The sequence below is a fragment of the Heterocephalus glaber genome, unplaced genomic scaffold, assembly GCF_053883595.1.
Source record: "Heterocephalus glaber isolate CG9 unplaced genomic scaffold, H.glaber_assembly_v1.0 deba00001600, whole genome shotgun sequence".
Taxonomy (NCBI): domain Eukaryota; kingdom Metazoa; phylum Chordata; class Mammalia; order Rodentia; family Bathyergidae; genus Heterocephalus; species Heterocephalus glaber.
Genome location: NW_028258372.1, coordinates 20,428,436 through 20,454,832, shown reverse-complemented (window position 1 = coordinate 20,454,832; position 26,397 = coordinate 20,428,436). Strand labels below are relative to the sequence as shown.

The following is a 26,397-nucleotide window of genomic DNA, read 5'->3' as shown; positions in this document are numbered from 1 at the left end:
CTGCTTCCCAGGAGAAAAATACACTTTCTTTCAGGTGGCGTTTCAGAGGCTCTGCGAGTGTGGAATGGGAAGTGACACGTGGTGACTCACAATCCCCCCTAAACCACCAGCTGACCCTAAGATGCCCCTGCGGGTGGTCACTGGCGGGACGGCGCGGGGTCGTGCGCGTGCCCGGGGCTCGGCGTGAGCGCCCGCGAGCCGCACCTCCCCGCCCCCGCCCAGCGAGGGCCGCGAGCCCCCCGGCCAACGTCTGCAGCGGGCCGGAGGTGCAGAGGGCATGGCGACGGGGCCCGGCGCCGCAGGGCCTGAGGACGCGGTCCCCGACATGGCCCCGGACGAGCCAGGCGAAGAGGCTGTCGCCGCGTCCCGGGTGCGGACGGTGGTGGCCTCCCTGCGCCCCGGGAAGGGGCCAATGGCGCGCCTCCTGCGACGGCTCCGGCAGCGGCAGCCGTACGGAGCGGAGGAGGCCGAGGCCTGGCCGCGGGTGGAGGAGGCGGTGCCCGGGGCGCAGGAAGTGGGCATGGGGCGGGGCCGGGAGGCAGAGGCGCAGCCCCTGCCCGCCGTGTGCGCGTCACCCCTGAGGAGCTTGTGGCGCGCGGAGAGGGCGGCGCTGTACTGCGACCAGGTGCTGCGGGGCGCCAAGGTGAGGAGGCAGGAACGGGGCGGAGTCCAGCTCCAGCCTCGGAGAGACAGATCCCTGCGGGGTGACGAGGGACCTGGGGTCTTCCTCTTAGCTTGATGGGGTGGGTGCCTGCTCTTCAAAAACACCCAAAACTTGATTCAGCTTTTAGAGAGCGCCTTCCTCGTAAGAGGCTCCCGACTCTGCCCCGGAGGAGTTCAGATTGCGTTGCCAGGGTCCCTTAAGAGGGTCCTAAAAGATGAAGACATGGAAGGCTCTCCTTGCCCAGGCATACTCTAGTATATTTAGTTGACAGTGACAGTGTGTGTACCTGAACATAAAGGTGAGATTGCTTAGACTTAACTTTATACTAGAAAACTAAAAATCTTTGCACTTTAAGAATGATTCCCACGTCTACAACGTGGAAAGATGTTTTACCTAGAAAAAAATCTGTTAACATTGTAGAGAGCAAATATTGTATGTTTTTAAATTACTTCGTTTTTCTTTTGAAAAGCTACACCAGGCCCGGCGTGGTCGCGCACGCCTGTAATCCCAGCCCTCGGGAGGCTGAGACAGCAGGATTGCCTCTAGTTCAAGGGCAGCCTTGTCTACAAGTGAATTCAAGGCTATCGTGAACTATATAAGGAGACCCTGTCTCAATCAAATGAAACAAACTATACCAGAAGAATTTGTATATTCATTGCAGTGACATTTATAAAAATTTCAAAATTACAAACTGAATTTCCAACAACAGATGAAGAAAAGAACTTACAGCAGTTTCATATAGTGAAAAACCAAGCAGTGATAAAAATCATGTTTTCAAGAGCTATAGGTTTGCTATGTTATAATTAAGTGGAAAAAAGCACATACATGTATGGATATATTTATAGAAGAAATACTGAAAGGAAATATACCAAAATATCAATTAATATCTTTGGCTGCCAGGATTAGCTGTGATTTTTGTTTTCTTTAAATTTTATATATTATTTCAGAAGGTTTACCTTTTTTTTTTTTTTTTTAGTATCAAGGATCGAACTCGGGATCTTGCGTTTTCGAGGCAGGCACTGGAACCCCTGAGCTAAATCCCCAGCCCTACCATATTTTATAAGCAGGAGAAAGTTTTACATTTATAAACACTATGACTGAAAAACTAGGACTGTATTATGACAGGTTTTACATCTGATTTTGAATGTTGGAGAAAGCCAGGTCTGTTAAAGGCAGTGAAAAAGATTTATATAAATTATTATGTCATTAATCAACCCAGATCTGACTGAGTTTTTACAGGAGCTTATGTTATGGTTTGCATCTTCAGTGTCCTCCAGAGGCTCATGTGAAGTCTTGGTCTCCAGCTGATAGCACTGTTGGGAGGCCATAGAGAGTTTAGGAGGTAGAGCCTAGGTGGAGAAAGTTAGGTCACTGGGGACTGCTCTTGCAGGAGATATTGGGACCCTGGTGCCTCTCTCTTCTCCCCAACTGACATGAAATGAGCAGCTTAACTCCATCACACACTTCCTGTCATGCTTTTCTGCCTTGTCAGGGCCCAAAATGATGGGGCCAAGTGACTGTAGACTGAAACCTGTGAAACCATGAGCTGAAATAAATCTTTGCTCTTTTCAAGTTGTTTATCTCAGGTATTTTGTCACAGCAACAGAAAGATGACTAACAGATTATCATCCTTGAAGTACCTAGATTTAAATTTAAAAATAAAAATGGGCAGATATTTACTGAATGCTTAAAATGTTCATTTGTTTTAAGGAATGAAGTACGGTTTTAAATTTTTATATTTTAATTACATTTTAGGTAGATCATTTCATCAATAAAAGTTGAGAAAAATAACATTTTTAATATGATAATTGTATGTTTTAATATATGTAATTACATTCCTTCTGCTTAGTGGATTAACAGAACAAAGTACTTGCAGATGTAGATAACAAGTAGGTATCTCATTTTTTAATTACTATGCTGAGTAAGTATCTTTCAAACTTATTTCTAATATTTAAATATTTAAAGTATTTTCTATTAAAAATTTTAAGTCAAGGTCTATAATTTCTCAGACTTTTCACAATTTGATGTGATATTGGTTCCATTTTTAAATGTAAATCAATAAAAATATTTAAGTTATAAACCAATAATTTAATGTATTTATATATTTTTTTCTTTTGTTAGGCAGAAGATGCTGATGAGGCTATGAGTAAATACCTATTAGAAAAATTAAAATTGAGAGACAAATGGCTTGGAGTCTGGAAGACTAATCCTGAGCTATTCTTTGTGAAGTATGAAGAAGCTTCTATCCCTTTTGTTGGTATACTGGTTGAGGTAAAACATCTTACTTGATATTCATTCTTTAAATGAAATTATCAGTTATTTTAAAGACTGAAATAAAACTATTATATGAAGACTTTGATACTTTCACAGTATCAAATAGAAAAAATTATTTCTGTTCTAAATAAATAGTGAGAGAGGTAAGGCTGACTGTTAGCATCCATTTACCTGTAAACAGTTATCATTTAATGGAATCTAGAATACCAGACTCTTTGTTAACCTAGATTCATTTACTGAAATAACATAACAAAAATTCATTTCTTGGAAAATTAGTAATTTAAGATTTAACAAACTTGGGCCATCATTTCCTTTTCATCTTCAAAAGAAGATAAAAATCTAAATTACAAGGTTTAGTTCAGATGAGGAAAGAACAATGACTTAGAAAACTATTGGCAAAATATGAAAATGTTTCCTTTGAAAAGGATGAATGCTTTTAGTATAATTATCCATTTCTAAGCCTTCATTTAAGATTTTGCTTTTTAGTCTGTAGACTAAATATTGTGAAATATTTGATGTCATAAGTTTAGATCCTTTAAAGGCCAATTACCATTGTATAGGAAATTATATTTATAATCACTGGTAACCTGCCCCAGATAGATATCTCAAATCTAATTTTAAGTTATTTTTTTTTCTGGTACTGGGGATCAAACTCAGGACCTTGTGCTTGTGAGGCAGGTGCGGTGCCACTGAGCTAAATCCTGGCCCTTCTCAAATCTAATTTTAGTCACGAGAAAAACTTGGACACTCATTATTTTATGCACTACTTGAAAACATTTCAAAAATATGTGTTCTATGAAGAAGTTAATGACAGTCTTATATGTAGAGAATGCCATATTTTAAGACATAAAGAGACTACAAAAGAATATAAAAAAATCTTCAATTAGTTAATTTTTCAGTAATACTGTATTTTTTTTTGAGGTTTGCTTTTCAGAGTTGGAGTAACTTTTGCCTGAATCATTTATAGCTTCTCTAGACTTTTTTCATTTGAATAAAATAAAAGAAAGTGGACTATATTAGTGGCTTTCACATTTTTTAGCAATGTTAGTTTGGGGCTTTTTTATCAAGTTTTTTCCTATTTATCAAAATTTATTTATATTATATTTATTAATGCATATTAACTGTAAAAATGAATGAGTTTCAGAGCCAGGGATTTAGCTCAGTGGTTCTGCCGCCTGCCTCACAAGCACAAGGTCCCAAGTTTGATCCCCGGTACCAAAAAAAAAGTGAATGAGTTTCACTGTGACATTTCCCTGTATATATCATGTTTTGATCATATCTACCCTCTCTACTATCTTTTCTTATCCTTCCTTCTCTCCCCCAATCCCCCAGTCTACTTCCCCTTCCCTAATAGTACTTCTTCTACTTTCAGGTCTCTCTCTCTCTCTCTTTTTTTTTTTTCTAATTTTGACTTAAGAGAGAAAACATGCAATACTTTTCTTTCTATGTCTGGCATATTTTGCTTAACGTGATGACCACTGGCTCCATCCATTTTCCTGCAAATGAGATGATTCCATTTTCTTTATGGCTAAGTAATACTCCATTGTGTGTATATTATATACCATATTTTGTATCCACTCATCTATTGATGGGCGCATAGGCTGATTCATGTCTTAGCTATTGTGAATAATGCCACAGTAAACATGGGCAAGCAGGTACTTCTTTGATGTGCTGATTTCATTTCCTTTGGATATATACTCAGGAATGAGTTAGTTGACTCTTATGGTAGTTCTATTTTCATCTTTTTGAGGAATCCCCATTATTTTCCGCAGTGGCTGTACAAATTTACATTCCCACCAACAATGTATAAGAGTTCCTTTTTCTCCACATTCTCACCAGCATTTTTTTTTTTTTTAGTACCCAGGATCAAACTCAGGACCTTGCACTTTCGAGGCAGGCACGATGCCACTGAGCTAAATCCCTGGCCCTGTTTTGTTTGTTTTTTGATAATAGCCAACAAGTAAGATTACTGATGATTATATTACTTGAAGGTCTAGGAATTCTTTAAATGCTAATATCTCTGAAACATTAGAAAGGTAGAATGAAAAGGGAAAACAGAAGAAAAGCAGAATAGTATATTGGCAAATTCTAACTCTTTCTTGAAACAAGGTCTCATTATGTAGTTCATCCTGGCCTTGAACTTGCTATATAAACCACTCTGCCCTCTAATTTGTGATCCTCCTGTCTCAGCCTCCCAAAGGCTGAAATTACAGGCATGTATTAACACGCTTGGCTTTTTGTTCTTTTAATTATGTGCCAGTGACTTTGTTGTTTAGCTTATTTCTGCTTCTTTTTTTGTGAACTGAAGCATCAAAAAAATACTATATATGAGAAAATGTGAAAATGGAAACAAAGTCTTTGTAAATAGGGAGTGATGGAGGGGTTGAAGGGAGGGCAGGGGAATGGGGGAAAAATAACAACCAAGAGAGATTATGTAAAGGTGCACATTTCCAATGATGAATGTCATTATATTGTATACCTAAAATGTACCGATAAAATAAAATTTTTAAAAAATACTATATATAGGGCCAGAGATTTTGCTCAGTGGTTCCGCTGCCTGCCTCAAAAGCACTAAGTCCCAAGTTCAATCCCCAGTACCGAAAGAAAGAAAGAAAGAGAGAGAGAAAGAAAAAAATACTATATAATGTTTTTTGTTCTGAAGTCATAATTCATTCCTACACTTGATCTTAACCAAAAGGCCAAGAAGCGATGATGATAATTCATTCCTATGGACGCCAACCTCATTTTCCTTAGATGCTTTATTATTTTTCTATTGCTACCACCATGAACTTGGTGGACTGAACAATATAATTTTATTATCTTACAATTCTATAGGTCACAAGTATGACACAGGCCTATCTGGGCTAAATCAAAGTGTAAGAAGAGCTGCATACCTTCCTGGAGACTCGGGGAGAATCTATTTCCTTGCATTTCCAGCTTCTAGAAGCTGCCTAAGTCTTTCTCACATGGCATCTCTCTGGTTCCCTGCAGTTGGAAAGGTGCTTCCCTCAGGATTCATGTGATTAGGATGGGTTATCCAGGGTAACTTCCTGTCTCAATTAGCTGTACGACATCTGCAAATTCCCTTTTGTCATGTAAGGTAACCTCATAGTTTCAAAAATTATGGCCTGGATATCTTTGGTAGCCATTATTTTGCTTATTGTAGATTCATATAACACCTAGAAGCATAATAAAAACCTAGAAGCATAATACTTGATTGGAAGGAAATCTAGCATATCTTTAATTTTGGTTACAAAGTAGTCTAGAAACTAAGGAAATTCAGGGGCCAGGGATTTAGCTCAGTGGTTTCACCGCCTGCTGCGCAGGCGCAAGGACCCGAGTTCGATCCCGGGTACCCCCCCCCCAAAAAAAGAAAGAAACTAAGGAAATTGTTTTTTTTATAACCTGTGTAGAAAACAATTTGGCAGACTATATCAAGAACTTTAAAATACTGTACTTCATTATGGAAATTTATTCTATGAAAACCAGAAATACAGAAAAAGATTGATGTATTACAGTGATCACAGTGATATTTATAAAATTTTAAAATTGAGGATACCATAAAAGTTTATTAATAAGATGTTGACCAAATAAAGGCTGATATATCCACAAGATGGTATATTATGTAGTCGTAGAACTTATTAACAAAAACATTTTAATATTTTAGAAAATAAAAAAATTAATAGTGGTTATTTCTAGTAGTAAGATTAAAATATTAAAATTTTTTACAAATATTATGTACTAGTCGCCATCAGTAAGCTTTTTTTGTAGACATCTATATTCTTATCCCCCGTTTTTTGGCATCATGCTTCAGAATTTTGCTTATCTCCCTTTATTTGGCTTACAGAATCTTTGATTTGGAGATGTTTAGTACAACTCTTGGTGAATTCTGGAAACTGTATTTTCCTGATTCTACTACATCTAATTTTAAAGAGATAGTCACTTTGAGCTTCTCTCAACACTCAAGTTTTGCATTATAGTTATTTCCACAGTGATTGTTTCCATACTCCCAACTTCAATAGTAGAATCCTTGTTTACAGCCTATTCTAGCAAATCCATATCCTACTTTCTGAACAAATTACAAGACATTTAAATTTACATTTTAAAACTACTCTGAAGAGGGCCAGGGATTTAGCTCAGTGGTTCCACCGCCTGCCTCGTAAGCGCAAGGTCCCAAGTTCAATCCCTGGTACCAAAAAAAAAAAACTACTTTGAAGATTTTCATGTGATCAGATACAAAAAAAGATGTAAAGAGACTGATTATGGAGTTCACACGGAAAAAGCTTGGGCAGATCCTTTATTGAAGCCCACAGTGGATTTGTTTTTTACAAAGACAGAGAGCTTCCAATCAGTTTTTAGTATTCCACTCTTAAATGTGAGCAGATGTATTTGGGTTATCAGGTGTTTGAGGAAACTTATGCTGGTCAAAACCAACATAATGGGAGACATTTGGAAGAAACAGATGATAGAAAAAAAATAGACATTAAAAATTAATAAAGTAGGAGGTCCTGAATCGCGCGGAAGATGCCGAATCAACCCGCTGCAGACAGGCAGGTCTGCCCACACCCTACCGAGGTCCCCAGTCGCACGGAACACACGCCGAATCAGCCCGCTGCAGACAGGCAGGTCAGTGCATGCCCTACCGAGGTCCTGAGTCACACGGAAGACGCTGAATCACCCTGCTACAGACAGGCAGCCACCTGGTTCCACACTACAAAGACGCAGAGGACACCAGACCACCAGACCAAGGTACTAAGTCCCACTGTTCCCGGCCGAGAGGTAGGGGCTTCTGAGCCATCATCCCACTGCTCCTGGTCCAGAGGAAGGGGCTTCCCGGTCACCATCCCTCCTGCTGCTCCCAGCCTAGAGGAAAGGGCTTTTGGGCCACCTTCTGTCCCGCTGCTCCTGGCCCAGAGGAAGGGGCTTCTGAGCCACTATCCCACTGCTCCTGGTCCTGAGGAAGGGGTTTCCCGGCCACCATCTCTCCAGCTACTCCCAGCCCACAGGAAAGGGCTTTTGGGTCACCATCCCTACTGCTGCTTGCGGCCCCTGTCCCACCTCACCCAGCTCAGAGGAGGTAATCCGTGCAGGTGCTAACAGCCCCCCTGCCCCAGTCGAAATGAGAAAACACGTAAATAAGTCTCAAAACCAGACTTCCAGATCACCTACAGCAACCCCAAAGGGAAATGAGATGGAACACTCTGATACTCAACCACCTGGACCCACTGAACTGGCAACAAAAGGGGATCTGGAAAAAATGAAATCAGAAATAATTTCTCAGATAACAGAAGAAATTGTGCCCCTAGTGCAAGACATGATTAATAAATCTAGAGAGGAGCTGAGGAACATGATGGAATCCCAACATAAGAAACAAATGGAATCCATAAAAGAGATGCAAATAGATTTCCAGGACATGAAAAACTCCATTGAAAGTCTACACAGCAGAATGAGCCAATGTGAGGACAGAATTTCAGATATAGAAGATAAGATTGCAATTAGTGACCAGGAAAAGAAAAATTGCTTCAAAATTATAAGGGAACATGAGAAATCAATCCAGCAGCTGCTAGATGATTCAAAAAAGAATAACATAAGACTGATTGGGCTCAATGAAGAAACAGGAGAGAGTGCAGATGACATAAAAAACCTCTTCACAGAAATAATGGCAGAAAACTTCCCAAGCAGGGGAAAAGAGCTTGACATACAGATAAGTGAGGCATATAGGACTCCAAATAGCCTTGATCAAAAAAAATCTACACATTGTGACTGGGGATTTAGCTCAGTGGTTCCAGCGCCTGCCTTGCAAGCACAAAGTCCTGAGTTAGATCCCCAGTACAAAAAAAACCTACAGATAGGCATATAATTGTTAAGATTCCAGAAACCCAACAGAAGAACAAAGTTTTACAAGCAGTCAGAGAAAAGAAACAAATCACATACAAAGGAAAGCCCATCAGAATCACAGCAGACTTCTCAACACAAACCGTCAAGGCAAGAAGAGCTTGGAGTGACATATTCCAAGCCTTAAAAGAAAACAGCCTCCAACCCAGATTGATGTACCCTGCAAAACTATCTTTCAAAATGGATGGAGAAATAAGATACTTTCATGACAAAGACCACCTTAGGAACTTCGTGAATACCAAACCAGCACTTCAAAGAATTTTACACAATGTCCTAGGAACAGACATTGAGGATCACAACCCCAGGAAGCAAAGCAGAATGAACCCATCTGGCATGACAAGAAATTAAATGTAAAGGGGGAGAACCCAACAAAAAGAAAAAATCATGGCAATGACAAGTCAATACATTTCAGTTATAACCATCAACGTTAATGGTCTCAATTCACCAATCAAAAGAAATACACTGGCAGAATGGGTCAAGAAGCAAAATCAACAATATGCTGCGCACAAGAAACACACTTAATTCAAAAGGAAACTCATAGACTGAAAGTTAAAGGGTGGAAAACAATACTCCATGCAACAGGAACCCGAAAAAAAGCAGGAGTAGCTATCCTCTTTGCAGATCAAGTAGATTTCAAACCAACACTGATTAAGAGAGACGAAGAAGGACATTACATCCTTGTAAAGGGAAGAATCCAAGAGGAAGAGATACAATCATAAATATCTATGCACAAAATTAATAAAATAGACATTAATTAATTATTTAGAAAAAAAAATAGACATTAAAAATTAAATAGTCTCAGAAGAAAAGACAAGATAAAGAAAGCATCTGCAGGGTAGCAGGATACAGCTCAGTGGTAGAGAATCTGCCTAAGCATGCATGAGGCATGAGATTTGATCCCCTGCACCACACGTGTGCGCGCGCGCACACACACACACACACACACACACACAAGCATCCACAAAACTAGAACTACAGCTTACATGATGGGAACATTCTAAGAAGCAAAGACAACTTTGGAAATTAAAAATATGATACCAGATATGAAAGACTAAACTGGAATTAGAAGCAATGAAAGATAAAGTTGAGTAAATCTCCCATATTCTACAGCTAAAAGGCTAAGAAATGGAAAGGCAAGAAAGGAGAGGAATTAAGAGATCATATCTGACATCCAGAGGTGGAGGAGGAAGAGAGGATAAAAGAGAAGAGTATATTATTAGCTAGGGTTCTCTAGAGAATCAGAACCAAAAAAATGTATATATAACTATGAAAGAATTTATTAATTGGCTGACACAGTCAGAGGCTGAATAGTCTCACAGTGTCTGTCTGTGGACTGCAGAGCTGGGGCAACCAGTAGCTAGCTGCTCAGTTCAAGAAGCTGGAAGCCTCATAACAGGAGGACTAATTATGCAGTTCCAGTCCAAGGCTGAAGGCCTGGAAACTCCCTGGAGAATTATTGGTGCAAGTGCACCTTCAGAGGTCAAAAAACTGGAGTCTAATTTCCACAGGCAATGGCAGCAACAAAAAGATGCACCTGCTCAAGAAAAGCCTAGTGTGTGCACTTGAGAGCTTCTGCTTTTTTGTTTTATCCCGCCCCCAGCTTATTTGATGGTGCTAACCACACTGAGGCCAGATCTTCTCTCCTCAGTTCTCTGACCCACATGCCAGCCATCTCTGGAAACATCTTCGCAGGCACACTCAGAATGTGTTTTAACAGTGTTCCATGTAGTTCTCAATCCAGTCAAGTGGACAACCAAGATTATCCCAAGAGAGAAAGAGAAGAAAAATGATAAGGGGAAGGAGGAAGACAAGGAAAGACCAATGGAGAAAATAGCACAAGAAAGCAACTTGTCAAACTGAAAACTTCCCAATCCAAAGCACATGAATTTCAAGATTTAAAAATCCCACTAAGTGTTCCAGAGGTCAAAGTGTCAAGCGCATAATGAAATTTGGGGATACTTGGTCCAAGAGAAGGTTCAGCAAAATTCCAGAGAGAAAACTCAAGAGGAAGAATGCCATCAGACTTCTCAACAATACTTCTTAATTTTAAAAGACTGTGAAAATATATTTTCAAAAGTTTCAGGGAGGGCTGGGCATATAGCTCAGTGGTACCATGCCTGCCTGGCAAGCCCAAGGTCCTGAGTTTGATCCCTGGTACCACAAAAAAAAAAAGTTTCAGGGAAAGTGATATCCTAACCTAGAATTCTATGCCCAGTCATACTATAACAGTATAAGAAAACATGTTCTTTTTTTTTGGTACTGGGGATCGAACTCAGGTCCTTGCGCTTGCAAGGCAGGCGACAGAACCACTGAGCTAACTCTCCGGCCCCGACATGTTCATTATTATTATTTCAATTATGTCCAATATACCTTTTCTCAGGAAATTAATGGATGTTGTCTGAAGTCAGGGGAGTAAGTCAAGAGACATGAAAGCATCAAATCCAAAATGCAGAGAACCCACATAAGAGAAAAGCAAAGGGAATCCCCAGGCTGATAGTAAAGAGATAACAGCTATATACTTAGCAAGCCCACAAAGCCAGTTTAGTTTAGAACTAGTTAGGGAACTCAAAAAAAATGAAACTAGTATTTCATTTCAAATACAAGCTATTATTTTTTAACTTACAGAAAGATTTATACTACATAAGGAATTTGGGGTCAAATTAATGAGAGGCATGTAGAAAATTTAGCAAATGAATCAGGCTGTCTTTATACCTTACTTCCATTTCCTGTGTATCACTTCCTTTCCTCTGGCTAGCAGTATAACTGGCCCGTGGGGTAGTGTGGAGCATTATGAACATTTTTGGTCCAGACTGCTGTCCTGTTCTAGAATCTCAAAGCCAGTAAAGATCTACAAAACTAGATTTGTTTTAATTTTGTTTTTTAACAGTAAAGTATGCCGGACGTGCTGGTGCATGCCTGTAATCCTAGCACTCAGGAGGCTGAGACAGGAGGATTGCTGCAAGTTCAAGGCCAGCCTGAACTACATAGTGAGACCCTGTCTGAAAAACAAACTAACAATAATAAAAAGTAAAGTACATGCTGAATATGAAGATATAACCATACTAGTGGTTGGAAGGTTGGAAGTAGAGTGTAGGTTTATGTGATGGGGAAGGGGAGGAATATGAGATAACTGCATTCTTATCTTTCAGTGGGAAGTCAATATGCAATGCCAAAAACTTTAAGTAGCAATATAAGCATATTGTTTAAATAAACATCAAAATAACAGGCTATAGGGCTGGGGATTTAGCTCAGTGGCACCACGCCTGCCTAGCAAGCCCAAGGTCCTGAGTTTGATCCCTGGTACCGCAAAACAAAACAAAAACCAAAAAATGCTAAACAAAATAACAGGCTATAAAAAGAATAAAAATGATTGCTTCTGAGGAGCAGGAATTAGAGGATGATGGAAAACTATTGTCTTAGTCACTTTCCTCATCAAGACAAAATACCTGACACTCACAACATAAAGGAGGAAAACTTTATTTTGGCTCACGGTTATAGTCCATGGTTGGCTTGCTCCAGGGCAGAAACAGCATGGCAGAGGGGCAAAGAGAGAAAACTGCTCTCTTCCTGGCAGCCAGGATGCAGAGAGAGAAGGGCAGAGCTGGGGAGGGAGATATATTCTTCCAGGTCATGCTCCCAAATGACCCATCTCCTCTGACAAGGCCCTACTTCCTAACAGCAAGTCAGCTATACTGCTCCCGTGGTTTAGTCCTCTTCCAAAAGCCTCATCTATGAATGCATAAGGTCTTTGGGGGACAGCTAGATCTCAGCCATAACAACTGTCAAGAAATTATATTTTTAGGCCAGGCATGGTGGTGCATAGCTGTAATCCCAGCACTTGGGAGGCTGAGGGAGAAGGATCGCCTCAAGTTCAAGGCCAGCCTGAACTACATAGCAAGACCCTGTCTCAAAAAGACAAAACAATTATATTTTTTAAAAATGTTTGTATTTTTAATTGACATGTAGTAATTATACATATTTATGGGGTATGGTGTGACACATCAGCACATATATACAGTATGTAAGGATCAGATTGTTACAGCAAAGTTTGACAGCTCAGCATTACAGCCAAGTGTCACAGCTATTGGAAGGTCTCCAGAGGTAAAAAAAGGTGAGCAGCATTCAGAGAGATAGAGAGAACCTTTTATTATGCCAGTGGGCCTAGAGGAGTTCAGACTCTGAAGTCTGAGCCCCTGACAGACATTGAAGCAACCTTACGTAGAGATCTGTGGGGTAGGGGAGTTGGGTTCACATGCTGGGCAAGCATGTTTACAGAAGCAGAAGGACAGAGTTAACAGAACATCTTGAAACATCAGGTAGGAACATCCTGAAACATAAGGTAGGAACATCTTGCTTCTTGTACAGTTATATTTGCGGTTAGGAGGCTTGAACAGTTACATTGCTTGAACCGTTGTATTTGTAATACAGGAACCTTAACAAAATATCTTGATTCCTGGCAAAAACATGGTTGAGGGGGTTGGGAACAGATAAAGGTTTGCCATGTTGTACATTATTTCCTTACCAAGATCACAGTAGTAGCATAATACCTCCAACATTTCTCATTTCTTTGGGTTGGAAAAATTCAAAACCCTATTAACGGGACTGGGGATTAGCTCAGTGGCACCATGCCTGCCTTGCAAATACAAGGTCTTGAGTTTAATCCCCAGTACCAAAAAAAAAAAAAACCTATTATCTGTTTTGAAATGTTCAGTTGTTGTCAACTATATTTATCTCATTAGAATGAAGGAATTCTGTTTTCATAACATAGTATAGCTACGTGGTTCTAATATATATGCATTTAACCACTGTGGAAATCAGTATGGAGATACCTCAAAGAACTAGGACTAGAGGTCCCATTTGACCCAGCTATTCCCCTGCTGGGTATCTTCCCCAAAATAATTAAAAGAATCATACCACAGTGATATATGTGCACCCATGTTCATAGTGGCACAGTTTGTAATAGCTAAAGCTTGGAAGCAGCCCAAGTGCCCATCATCTGGAAACTGGATAAAGAAGGTGTGGGTTTTTTTATAAAATGGAGTACTACTCAGCCATAAAGAATGAAAAACTAGAGTCATTTATAGCTAAATGGATGCATATCGAGGCCATACTCTTAAATGAAATAAATAGGGAACCAAATAGTTTCTCTAGTGTGAGAAACTGTTAGTGTAAACAAGGGTTAAAATGATTAAAATGAATAATTGATAATTTGAAATAGGAAAAAAGGTCCAAAGATGAAGAGGTGAAGGGAGGGGAAGGGGAAAGGAAAGGAGGGAAAGGGAAAACTATGAGAAAAGAAAAAAAAAAATGGAAACAAAGTCTGTGTAAATAGGGAAGGGTGGAGGGGGTGAAGAGCGCACAGGTAATGGGGAAAAAATAACCAAGATATATCATGTACAAGTACAAGCACCCAATGATAAATGTAAATCTATTGTGTACCTAAAATGTACTAATAAAAGAACTTAAGAAAAAAAATATATATATATGCATTTATAAGATTGAATAAAAATAACTAATCTTAGAAAAAAAGACTATCAAATTTTATAACTACTTTTTGGAAATTTTTGTTCTTTTATTATATGGACTGCTGTTCACTTCAAACATTTGGTTTTATATTGCTGCTTTATAAGGTTTTCCTGTTCCATAGCTGCTTTGAAGAATACAATTTATATTAAATTGATTATAAAATTTGTATTTCAAAGTTTAGATAGTATTTGAAGATATTTCCTATATTTAAGAAAGTGATTACTGTCATACACATTGCTAATATAACTTGCCTTATGTCATCAGTAAATGATGCTGCCAGCACAGATTTTCAGAACACTACTCGAGACATTTCTCTATTGCTGTGAAATAAAATAAGCAAACAATATAGCATGTTGCTTATGAAGCTAAATTTATTTGAACTGAAGATTTTTTATGTCCTTCCTACTTTTTTTTTTTTTTTTTTTTTGCCTTTTGGGTGACCTTTCTTTTACAATATCTAATACATTGTGTAATATAATTAACATAATGTAAATAACAAATATATTGAACCCAGAGTCTCGCAAATGCTAGGCAAGCAATCTCTCATGAGCTACATCCCCAGCCTTTTTTTTGAGACTGTCTCACTAAGTTGCACAGGCTGGACTTGAACTTGTGATCTTGCCTCAGTCTCCTTACTCAAAAAAAATTGTTTAAGTATTACTGCTGTATGAAATCCAAACTTCTGGCAACTCAAGGGGCATGGTGGCACATAGCTATAATCCTAGCACTCTGGGAGGCTGAGGCAGGAGGATTGCAAATTGAAGCTCAGCCTGGGCAGCTTAACAAATTAGCAAGACCTTGTCTCAAAATAAAAAATAAATATAGGGAATGTAACTCAGTGGAAAGGTTCAAACCCCAGTACCACAAAAATCTGACAACTAAACTTAGAAATACAGTAAATAATGGAGGGGATACACAATTCCTTTTGAGAAAATTAAAACTTGTTGAAGAAATAGAGTTTGAAAAACTAGTGATATTTGTGCATAATTATTCTGTATATTGATTGTTAGAGAAGTCTAAAAACTTAAACTTTACAATTCATATATGAAAAAAATTCTTATGGTTTGCTTGAATTTGGAACTATAATTTTTAATATTTATCTTAGGTAACTTGTAAACCACACCAGAACTCATCAACTTGTTTTGAAGTTACTGTTTCTGTTGCTGAGCCTTTTTCTTCTAACATTGCAAACATTCCAAGGGATTTGGTTGATGGGATTTTGGAGGAACTGGAGCACAATGTACCTCTCTTGGAAGTGTATCCCATTGAAGGACGAGATGCAGATATATGGGATATTGCTCTGGCCTTAGAAGTTGTAAGGTAAAAAGGCTAATTCTGAAAGTAAAAATTACCATATTCAAAAGTTCAATTAATCTGTAAGTTTTGCTCATATAAGCACTTTATAAATATCTGCAGATTTAGTTTTTACTCACTGATTAAATTTGTTTATTGTAATTGACAATGTATTTGTAACTCTTCTACTTAACATTTGATTTCAAGTGTTATATATAGGTGATGAAAAATTTGCTATTTTTTGATCTTGGATTTTATAAAAATTGAATTTAAAAGAGTTCCAGAAATGAATAACATTAACATCTGTTCATTTTTTTGTACCAGGGATCAAACTCGGGACCTTGTGTTTGCAAGGCAGGCGCCAGAACCACTGAGCTATATCCCCGGCCCTGACATCTGTTCATATTTAAGCATCTAAAATATATTAGAGGGCCAGGGATTTAGCTCAGTGGTTTCGCCGCCTGCTGTGCAAGTGCAAGGACCTGAGTTTGATCCCCAGTACAAAAAAATATATATATATATATATTAGATTTCACTTCTACACTTAAGGACATTTTAAATACTATACTAGATGTCATCATCCACACTATGTTTTGTTTGTTTTTGAGATGGGATATTGTTGGCCTCAAACTTACAATACTCTTTACCCAGTTTCTCAAGTACCTGGGATTACAAATGTGCACCACCATGCCTGGTCCATAGCTTGTTATGAATTTTATAAAGTATGAGGAAAGCTATTTATAAACCAAGGGCAGAATAATATTTGGCTTTTGTTATTGTTTCTCTTTCCCCAAATACAATTTTTGTTATATATTATTTCTTTATTGAACAAAATTATAGTCAAAATATGAAATTTAGAACTTGAATTTAAACTCCTACTTCCAGAAATATTATTTTCTTATATGCAGTAACCTAAGATAGTATCCACATAGTCTATTTAAAGCTTTACCTTTTTTTTTTTTCTGTACTGGGGATACAACTCAGGACCTTGTGCTTGCACGGCAGGCATTGTGCTACTGAGCTAAATCTCTGGCCCTGCTTTACCTATTATTATTAGTTCACTGAAAGCTCATTTAAAAATACTTTTCTTGGGCTAGGGATTTAGCTCAGTGGTGCTGTGCCTGTCTCACAAGCGCAAGGTCCCGAGTTCAATCTCCAGTACCGGAAAAAAAATAAAAACAAAAATACTTTTCTTAAGAATTAAGATCCATGTAGAAGATTCTGATATCTAAATGTCTTTTAAATTCTAAACACAGTAGAGGCTGTTGGTGATTACTATCTTAATTTGGTTTATTGTAGGTTTTTTTACGATTTCCTTTGGAGAGATTGGGATTATGAAGAAAATTGTGAGGATTATTCTGCTCTTATTGAAGAAAGAATTAATCTGTAAGTACAGTTTAGAAAATTATTCACATTATAAAGGAGAACCATTATAACTGCATTGATACTTTCCAGGTGGTGTGATATACAGGATGGAACAATACCTGCTCCTATTGCACAGCGTTTTAAAAAAACTTTGGAGAAATATAAAAAGAAGCATGTCGAGCTCATTGAGTATCAGAACAATATTAAAGAAGATCCATCTGCAGCAGAGGCTGTTGAATGCTGGAAAAAATACTATGAAATAGTAATGCTCTGTGGATTATTGAAAATGTGGGAAGATTTACGTCTTCGGTAATAATTTGCTATATTTTAAATAGAAACAAAAGTGTACATGGTCATTCTTTTATGATAACATTTACCATATATGTTGGGTTCATTAAAATAGACTATAAAATTAGATGTCTAACAAGGTACAATTATAAGTATTGGAAAATTATTTTTATATTAGCTGAATTCACTGATGTCATTTTTTGTTTTCTACTGATGTCATTTTTACCAAAAAAAATCTCATAAATCCAGTCCTTATCTTTCATCTTTGCCTTTTTGATTTTGGCTAAAGCATAAGAAAGGAAGAGGTGTGGATCTCTTCTGCATATACTATGTGAAGTAAATAAGGGAGAGTTGATTAATTTTGCTATTTCATAATATCAGCTTCTGTAACCAAAATAAGTTGATAAGTGTTTTGGTGATAAATAAAACAGTGTAGCCGGGGATTTAGCTTAGTGGTTCTGCCGCCTGCCTTGCAAGTCCAAGGTCCTGAGTTTGATGCCTGGTACCCCCCCCAAAAAATGTAGAATTAATCAACATCATTCTCTAAAATACTTTAAAATGCATTGAAATATTTTATACTACTATACAGTGAAAAATGTGTGTGTGTTTATATAGATATGTTTATATAGATATGTGTGTGTGTGTATATATATATTTTAGAATGTATATATTTCTGTCTTTGTTTTTACTTATGGAGAAACATAATTCTTGTTCACAGTCCAACTGATAGTCTTGAATGGAGCCAAAGGAATTCTGATGAGTTTATACTAATATGTTCAACCCCTTTCTTAGTGTTCCATCTTAACATATCTGTTGCCTTTAGGATTTCTGAGCCACTCTTTACTTGTCTGACAATTAATGCCCTAAATATTTTTGTATTTTTCTCCAAATTTGATCTATTTTTGATTACTAACAATCCCATTCCAGTACCTATTTTTTTTCCAGTACCTATTTTTGATATTTTATTGCTCTAGGGAGTCCTTGAGATAACTCTGGGAAACCAAACAGATTTTTAAAATCCACTTATCTACGAATCCATAAATTTAGTGAAAGTTAAATTTGAATACAAGTTATCATCACTAGACTTCAGATGGCATAGGACACAGATATCTCTCATTTTAAAATTTATAATCTATCGCTTCTTGGCCTTTTGGCTAAGATCAAGTGTAAAATTTATAATCTAAGGCCAGGGATGTAGCTCAGTGGTACCACGCCTGCCTCTCAGGCACAACGTTCTGAGTTCCATCCCCAATCGGGGGTGGGAGGGGGGAGTGTGTGGGGGGGTGTTATAATCTAAATGGGTATGGTGGTGCATACCTGTAATCCCAGCACTCCAGAGGCTGAGGCAGGAGGCAAGTTCAAGGCCAGCCTCAATTACAGAGCAAGACCTTGTCTCAAAACATCAAAAAACAAAAAAAACAATTTACAATCACAGACTAGTTTTAGGAAGTGTTGAATGAATGGGTTGGTCAAACTTTGCCACCAGGTAACAATTATAAAATTTGGACAAAATATATTAAAAGTATCTGAGTCTTGGAAGAAACTATAAAGTGGCCAAGGAAACAATGAGGAAAGTTTGTCTTTGAAATTGATTTATCCTTGGAATGGGCAAAAAATGGGAATTTGTGGCTGTTTGGTCTGAAAGTGATCCCAAATTAGCTCTGGCAGCAAAGGATAATACTGTCACTGTTTCAAGATGACAAAGAACAGAGTGGCTAGAATAAAGTTTAGGAAAGATATCCTGAAAGTAAGAGAGCTGCAAAAGGCTGAGGTCCAAAATTGGAGCTTAAACTCCACCTAGATCCTTGGCTGACTACTGGTACTGGGAGGAGGGACAAACAGGAAGGAATAAAAACCATGCTGAAAAAGGAATAGCTGGAGGATGAGAAAACTTGGCAGGGATGTTAGCTGCTGCATACCTGAAGGGAAAGTTTGCAGTTTGAGACCAGGCAAGTTAATTTCCTGCTAGGATATGAAAATAACAATCCTCAGAAAAAGCATTTGAAAATCAGCCACCTTCCTCAAGCTCTTTAAGACCATCTATGAAAAACCCACAGACAACTTCATATTTTGTAGTGAAAGAAAGCATGTTATCCCCCTACAATTAGGACCAAGAAAAGGACGTCCACTTTTTGACACTTCTGTTCAAATTGTATTGCAAATTCTAGCCAGAGAAACTAGGCAAGAAGAACCAAATAGAATGTGTCTAGATTGGAAAGAGAAGGTAAAATTATCTCTATTCATAGATGACATAATCTGTATATAGAAAATACTACAATGAAATAATATTCTGCAATATAAAGAAACAAATTGCAGATACAATAACATGAGTAGCTCTAAAACACAGTCTAAATGAAAAAAAATCAGGTATACAGTATTATATCCTACATTAAAATTCCATTTTAGGATATCATAACTTTCCGCGATAGCTCACAATGTGTTTCCTAGACACAGCATATACTTCTATTTTTGCTTTTACCCTCTTTTTCTCTTTACTTAGCCCAAGCTCCCCTTGCAAAGCCAGTTTCTCCCCGATCCTTCACTTTTTTTCTTCAAATAATCTTGGTCATTGCTTTTTAAAAAAAATTCCATTAAAAAAAATTCCAAGGAAGCTGTGGAGCAGCAGGAAACCTCATTCATTGCTGGTGGGAATACAGAATGGTATAGTCACTTTGAAAGACAATTTGGAGGGCTGGGGATTTAGCTCAGTGGTTCTGCCACCTGTCTTGCAAGCACAAGGTCCCAAGTTTGATCCCTGCTACTAAATTTTTAAAAAAGACAATTTGGAAGTCTCTTATAAAACTAAACTCTTACCATATGACCCAACAACCATGTTCCTTGGTATTTAACCACATGAGTTGAAAATTATTGTCTAACAAAAACTTGCACATAGATTTTTTTTTTTTTTTTTTGTACAGGGCATCAAACTTGGGTCCTCGTGCTTGCAAGGCAAGCAGCGGAACCACTGAGCTAAATCCCCTGCCCTTAGCTGGGTGTGGTGGTACATGCCTGTTATCCCAGCACTCAGGAGGGTGAGGTAGGAGGATCACAGAGAGTTCAAGGCCAGCCTGGGCTACATAATGAGTTCAAGGTCAGGATGCACTACAAAGTGAGACCCTGTCTCAAAAAATTTTTAAAAATGAATATAAAATAAATCACCAGCCACGCACAAAGATTTTTATAGCAGCTTTGTTCATAATTGCCAGAAGTTGGAAGCAACCAAGATATCCTTCAGTAAGTGAATGTATACACGGTAGTATATTCAGACAATTGAATTTTATTCAGCACTGAAAAGAGATTTATCAAGCCATGAAAATATATGGATGAAACTTAAATGCATATTACTAAGTCAAAGAAGCCCATCTGAAAAGGCCACATGCTTTATGACTCCCATCTATCTGACATTTTTGGAAAAGGCAAAACTATGAAGGTAGTAATAAGATGAGTGGTTGCCAAGGGTTAGTGGGAAGGAAGGGATGAATAGGCAGAGTATAGAGGATCTCTAAGACAAACTACTCTCTCATGCTACAGTGGTGGCTGTGTAACATTGTACATTTGTCCAAACCCCTAGAATGGACAATACCAAGAATTAACCCTAATGTGAATTATAGACTCTAGGTAACAATGATGTCTCAGTGTATGTTCATTAATTGTAACAAATGCACCATCCTGGTGCTGGATGTTGATAGTGAGGAGATTGGATGTTTAGGGGTAAGGGGTATATGGGAACTCTGTGTACTTTTTGCTCAATTTTGCTGTGAATCTAAACTTTCTCTAAAAATAGTGTATTTTTAAAATTCCAAAAGAGGGAAATGTATATTGGCAGAAAGCAGATCAGTGTTTGCCTGGGAGTGGGTGTGGAGATTTGGCTGCAAAGATTCATGAGGGAACTTATCATTGTGATGGAAGTGATCCCTATTTTGATTGTTATGATTGAATTAAATATATTCATTTGTGAAACTTCATGAAATGGTTTGCTTAAAATGAGTATCTTTTATGCAAATTATACCTTAATTTAAAATATATATATATACACATATATATACATACTGTATATATATGTATATATATACACATATATATACATACTGTATATACACATATATATGTGTGTGTGTATATATATATATATACATACTATATATACTTTTGATTTTAAAATGAGGATAGCATGGCTGGGGATTTAGCTCACCGGCATTGCACCTGCCTCACAAGCTCAAGGTCCTGAGTTCGATCGCTGGTACTGGAAAAAAAAAAGAAAAAAAATGAGGACAGCATGACAAACTATTGTGGCTTCCTAAATATTTAAGATGATATACTCTTGGAACAGTTTATAATCCAATATATGGTGGAAAATGTATCAGTGCTCAGTTATTCAAGATCAAACTCCTTTGGTTAAATAGAAGTAATGCTGAATGTTTATGATTTTGAAAAATTTAATGAAACTTTTGCTTTAGAGGACACTTAATATGTTGAAATTAAATTATTGATTAGTTGCATGACAAATTATGTTATTGTTGGTTTTTTTTTTTGGTACCAGGGATCGAACTCGGGACCTTGCGCTTGCAAGGCAGGCACCGGAACCACTGAGCTAAATCCCCAGCTGCATGACAAATTATGAAAGGAAGCTTCTTGAAATTTTATGCTTTACAAATATATTTAATTGAAAAAATAAAAGACCAAATATGTTTAATCAAGCAATATGCTCAAAAATATTGGTACTAAAAGTGTATCCCCATAGCATCAAGCAATAAAGAAAGTGCTACACTAAAGCAAAAGATTACACATAAGCATGCTATTGGTAAATATCTATTGGAATAGGAGTATCCCTTTTGGCTGCCAATAATAATAAAAGACCAGCAGTTACATTGAATTTTTTGTGACTTTCTTTTGGAGATACTTAAGTAATTATGAGACAGAAAGTAGAAAATGTAAAGAAAAATAGAAGAGAACGAGTAGAATTAATTAGAAGTGCTGAATGGCAAATAATATAAAAACAACAGTGAGAAGCTAGAATTCTTCTAGAAGAACAACAGCTAACTATTCTACAGAGACCATATCCTTTGAAACAAAACACTTGGTTAATGGAACATAGTATTTAAAATTAAATATGTCCCAAAACTTTTTCATGCCTCAGTGTCACAGGATGTAACTCATCTCTGCTTTGTGTGATTCTGCAATTCATTGGATCATGAAAGTACAGTTAAGAAATTTCCTTTTATAATAATTTGCAACTGAAATACATGATACATTTTGATCCATTAAAGATTAGTGGGAATGTATCAACCAGAGAAGCAAATAATTTTTGTTTTATAAAGCAGAGTATCTGTCATTTTTCGTGAAAGTAGTATTAAAAATTCTGTCAAACAATTTTTTTTTTTTCCAGTACCGGGGATCAAACTCGGGTCCTTGCACTTGCGCAGCAGGCGGTGAAACCACTGAGCTAAATCCCCGGCCCCCTGCCAAACAATTTTTATCTGTTTGTATATCCCACTATAGATTATGTACAAGTAACATCTAAATAAAATCACACTTTTAACCTTAAAAAGAAAAAGAAATTTTCCTACTATATTGGTAAGTTGAGGTGGATAAGGCAGTGGTTATAGTGAGATTCATTAAAAGAAAAGATTTTAGAGTTTAGAGTTTTAAACAGTTGTCTAAGAGATCTTAATATCACAACGTTCTCAGGTTGTTCATTGCCTTCAAAGAGCTTACAATTAATGAAACTTTTCTCAAAGATGCTTAGTACCAAGTTTTTATTTAAGGATAGATTGAGTCTTTGCCTATGTTAATTTAATCACAAATATTTTTAATTATAGAGTTCATGGACCTTTTTTTCCAAGAATTCTGCGACGTAGGAAAGGAAAAAGAGACTTTGGAGAAACTGTAACACATATTGTAGCAAAAGTGATGACCACTGAAATGGTAAGAAATACATTTTATTTGTTAGGTTTTTAGCTGCATGTAATTAGAAAAGAAGTTCGCTGAAGGTAGAGTCTGACTTAGTAATGCCTTGTTTCCTGTATTATACCCAGCTCAGTGATTGGCAGATAGGTACTAAATAAATAAATGCTGACAGCTATTTACTGAGTCCTAGACTTATTGGCAGGTACTGTGCTAGTTGCCATGGTAAGGATGAGACACAAATGAGAGAAATACTGCATTTGGGGAAAAATACAGCATTACACCAGGTCCACTCTTTATTCTTCATGTACTTGACAATTTTCAAGTACTATATGGTGCAGTTGTGGTCAAGTAAATAGGCAATCACAGTTATAAGAATGATAAATGCTATATGATAGGGATGTGTACAAGGGCACGTAGAATAGGTACATGAGACAAAATCAGGAAGCTAACAGATGAACGTAAAATTAGCCAGTTCAAGAACGAAAAATGTGCTAAGGCAAAAAGTAAACATTTCCATGTTACTTGACCCATTAATGACATTTTACAGATCTGTCTTTGAAATATTTGAAATATTTTCTTTTTTTGTTTTTGTTTTTTAATACCAGAAATTGAACTCCAGTCCTTACTCATGCCAACCAAGCACTGTGCCACTGAGCTATATTCCCAGCTTGGTTCCTTTATTTTGTGTTACGATACTTTCATGGTTTTTACTCTTTCAAGTTGTTTTTCTCTCCTTAGATATTCTTTCTGGTTTTTGTTTTTTGAGATGGGGGTCTCACTATGTAGTTCATACTGGTCTTGAACTCCTTATGTCACCTAGGCTGGCCTCGAACTCACAGCAATCCTCCAGCCTTCCCAGTGCTGAGACGACAGGCATGTGCCACCATGCTCTTTGCGACACCACCTGGCTTTTTGGGTCTTCTTAATGCTTAGTACTTGTCTTTTTCTTAAATTGTATTTTTTGTAAGTGATTTATCATTCTTCTCCCATAATATCACTTATATATATAGTAAAACTTTGGATTGCAAATAATCTGTTCTGTGAGTGTTCTGCAAGAGGAGCAAACATTTCTAATAAATTTTAATTTGATAAACGAGCAATGTCTTGCAATACAAATACTTTGTGATGCCAAACATAACATGATCACAACTAAACCAGTGGTTCTTCTCTCCTTCCCCTTCTTCTGAGTGATTGTGGGTGATCATCTCCCAACAGCAAGAGATTGTGGAAGACATCTCCTCCACAGAGGAGGAGGTGAAAAAGGCAGAAGAAGTGCAAGCACTTCTTTTTTTTCCTCAGTACTGGGGATCGAGCTCAGGACCTTGTACTTGCAAGGCAGGCGTGACACCACTGAGCTAAATCCCCAGCCCTAATCCTGCACTTCTTGTGAGATTAGAGAAATGTGTAAAATGTGGGAAGCAGCGAAAATTTTGTAGAAAAGCACCACCCAAATAAGTCTGTACAGGGTAAGCAATGAATCTGTTTAATGACGATGCAGTGTCACATTTCCACAGAATCCTCAAAAGGAGGCAAATGCAAGTATCACTGGATAGGTTCCTTGTTAAAGTTGAATGAAAAGAAAAAGATTCTGGCCAGACATGATGCCACACGCCTGTAATACTGGCACTCAGGAGACTGAGGCAGGAGGATTGCTGCCAGTTCAAACTACATAGTGAGTTCAAGGCTAGCCTAAACTACACAGCAAGACCCAGTGTCAAAACAAAACAAAACAAAACAAGATTCCATTGAGCCAATAGACAGCAATGATTCTGTTAGTGATAGTGAAAGTTGTCCTATACAGTAATCCTCCTCTCTCTTGTCTGCCTCATACCAGCCACAAAGGCTTTCAAAAGTAAGTGCAGGTTAATTTCTTTTATTTGTATTTTGTATTTTCTTTATTATCCTGTATTATATTACAGTATTGTAGTCATTTTTGTATGAATATTTTTGGGTTGTCGAATGAATCATCTGAGTTTCCATTATTTCTTATGGAGAAATTCACTTTGATGTGCAAGTGCTTTGGATTACAGGCATGTTTCTGGAACAAATTACACTCACAAACCAAAGTTTTACTGTTCTTATAATCCAAAGTGTATATCTACAGAGCAGGCTTTTGTTCTCAGCCCCAGCCCTGTAAGTCCAGCTGCTTATTGCTTATCACCACTTCACTGTCTCAGAGTACTTCAACTCACACATCTGTAATTAAACTCATGATCTTATCCACTGACTTGCTTATATTCTAGAGTTCCCTGTTTTAGTAATGGCACCAACAGCTAGTTAGTGGCTAATTACAGTTTTGTGGGAGTTGTCTTAATATCCCTTTATTGCTTTCCTACACACACTTTTCTCCCGTACTAGCATTACATCCTTATATTAGCTGAGTTTCCTTTGTGTGTCGTCACTGTTCATCAAATTTTAGTTTAAATAACATTTACACAGGCGAAGACCTTCTCAACCTGCCAGAATATGTTAGACTTTTATGTACATTTATAGCTCACTGCGCTTTTCCTTACTGGCACTTTCCCTTATGATAGTAGTAATGCTTGTGGCTACCTTTGGAATGTCTGTCTCTTTACTAGTATATGAGCTTAAGCTTCTTGAGAGCAAAGAAATTTGTATTTACCACTCATCCAATCACCAGGCATGATGCTTAGCCTGTGATAGGTGCCCAGCAGTTTTGGTTGAGTCAATAAATGAGTGTATGTGTAACAAATCAGTACATATGAAGAACTAAAGGAAGTCCATCAAGGCTGGTGTTTAATACCTAAGAGAAGAGCATGAAAGAGAAAGCTGTCTTATTAGAGTGGTGTCTGCTATCTGACCTACCCCTGTATCTATTATTTTCACAAAGCCTGTTTACCCTCCATCTCCTCCTCCATCCTGGGCCAGGGATTGAGCCCAGGGCCTTATACTGTACATAGTAAGCAAGCATCGTACTACTCAGCCATATCCCCAGCCTTAATTTACTTTTTAATTTCTCATTGAGTCAAATTCTTCAATGCTAATTATCCCACCAACATATTTATAAACATCTATGAAAAACCTCTTTATAAGAAGTATAGATTTTGCTTTTATCCTCAGCCTTGTCATTTTTATTTTTACTTCTCATTTTTTAAAATGTGGTCTGGCTTTATTTTCTTAATTTTCCTGTAGTATAAAAGTAAGAAATTTCTTTGATTTTTATC

General features: G+C 37.5%; 1 protein-coding gene across 1 annotated transcript in view; it reads left to right on the top strand.

Moving 5' to 3' along the window:
• Positions 1 to 248: 248 nt before the first annotated feature.
• The window catches only part of Shcbp1l (SHC binding and spindle associated 1 like), a 38,773-nt gene continuing 12,624 nt past the window's right edge, over positions 249 to 26,397 (top strand). The window contains exons 1-6 of the mRNA XM_004862835.3: positions 249 to 643; positions 2,786 to 2,935; positions 15,465 to 15,679; positions 16,952 to 17,038; positions 17,108 to 17,326; positions 23,125 to 23,230. Coding sequence (XP_004862892.2) covers positions 278 to 643; positions 2,786 to 2,935; positions 15,465 to 15,679; positions 16,952 to 17,038; positions 17,108 to 17,326; positions 23,125 to 23,230 — 1,143 coding nt within the window. The 5' untranslated portion in view covers positions 249 to 277. The remainder of the gene's footprint in view (positions 644 to 2,785; positions 2,936 to 15,464; positions 15,680 to 16,951; positions 17,039 to 17,107; positions 17,327 to 23,124; positions 23,231 to 26,397) is intronic.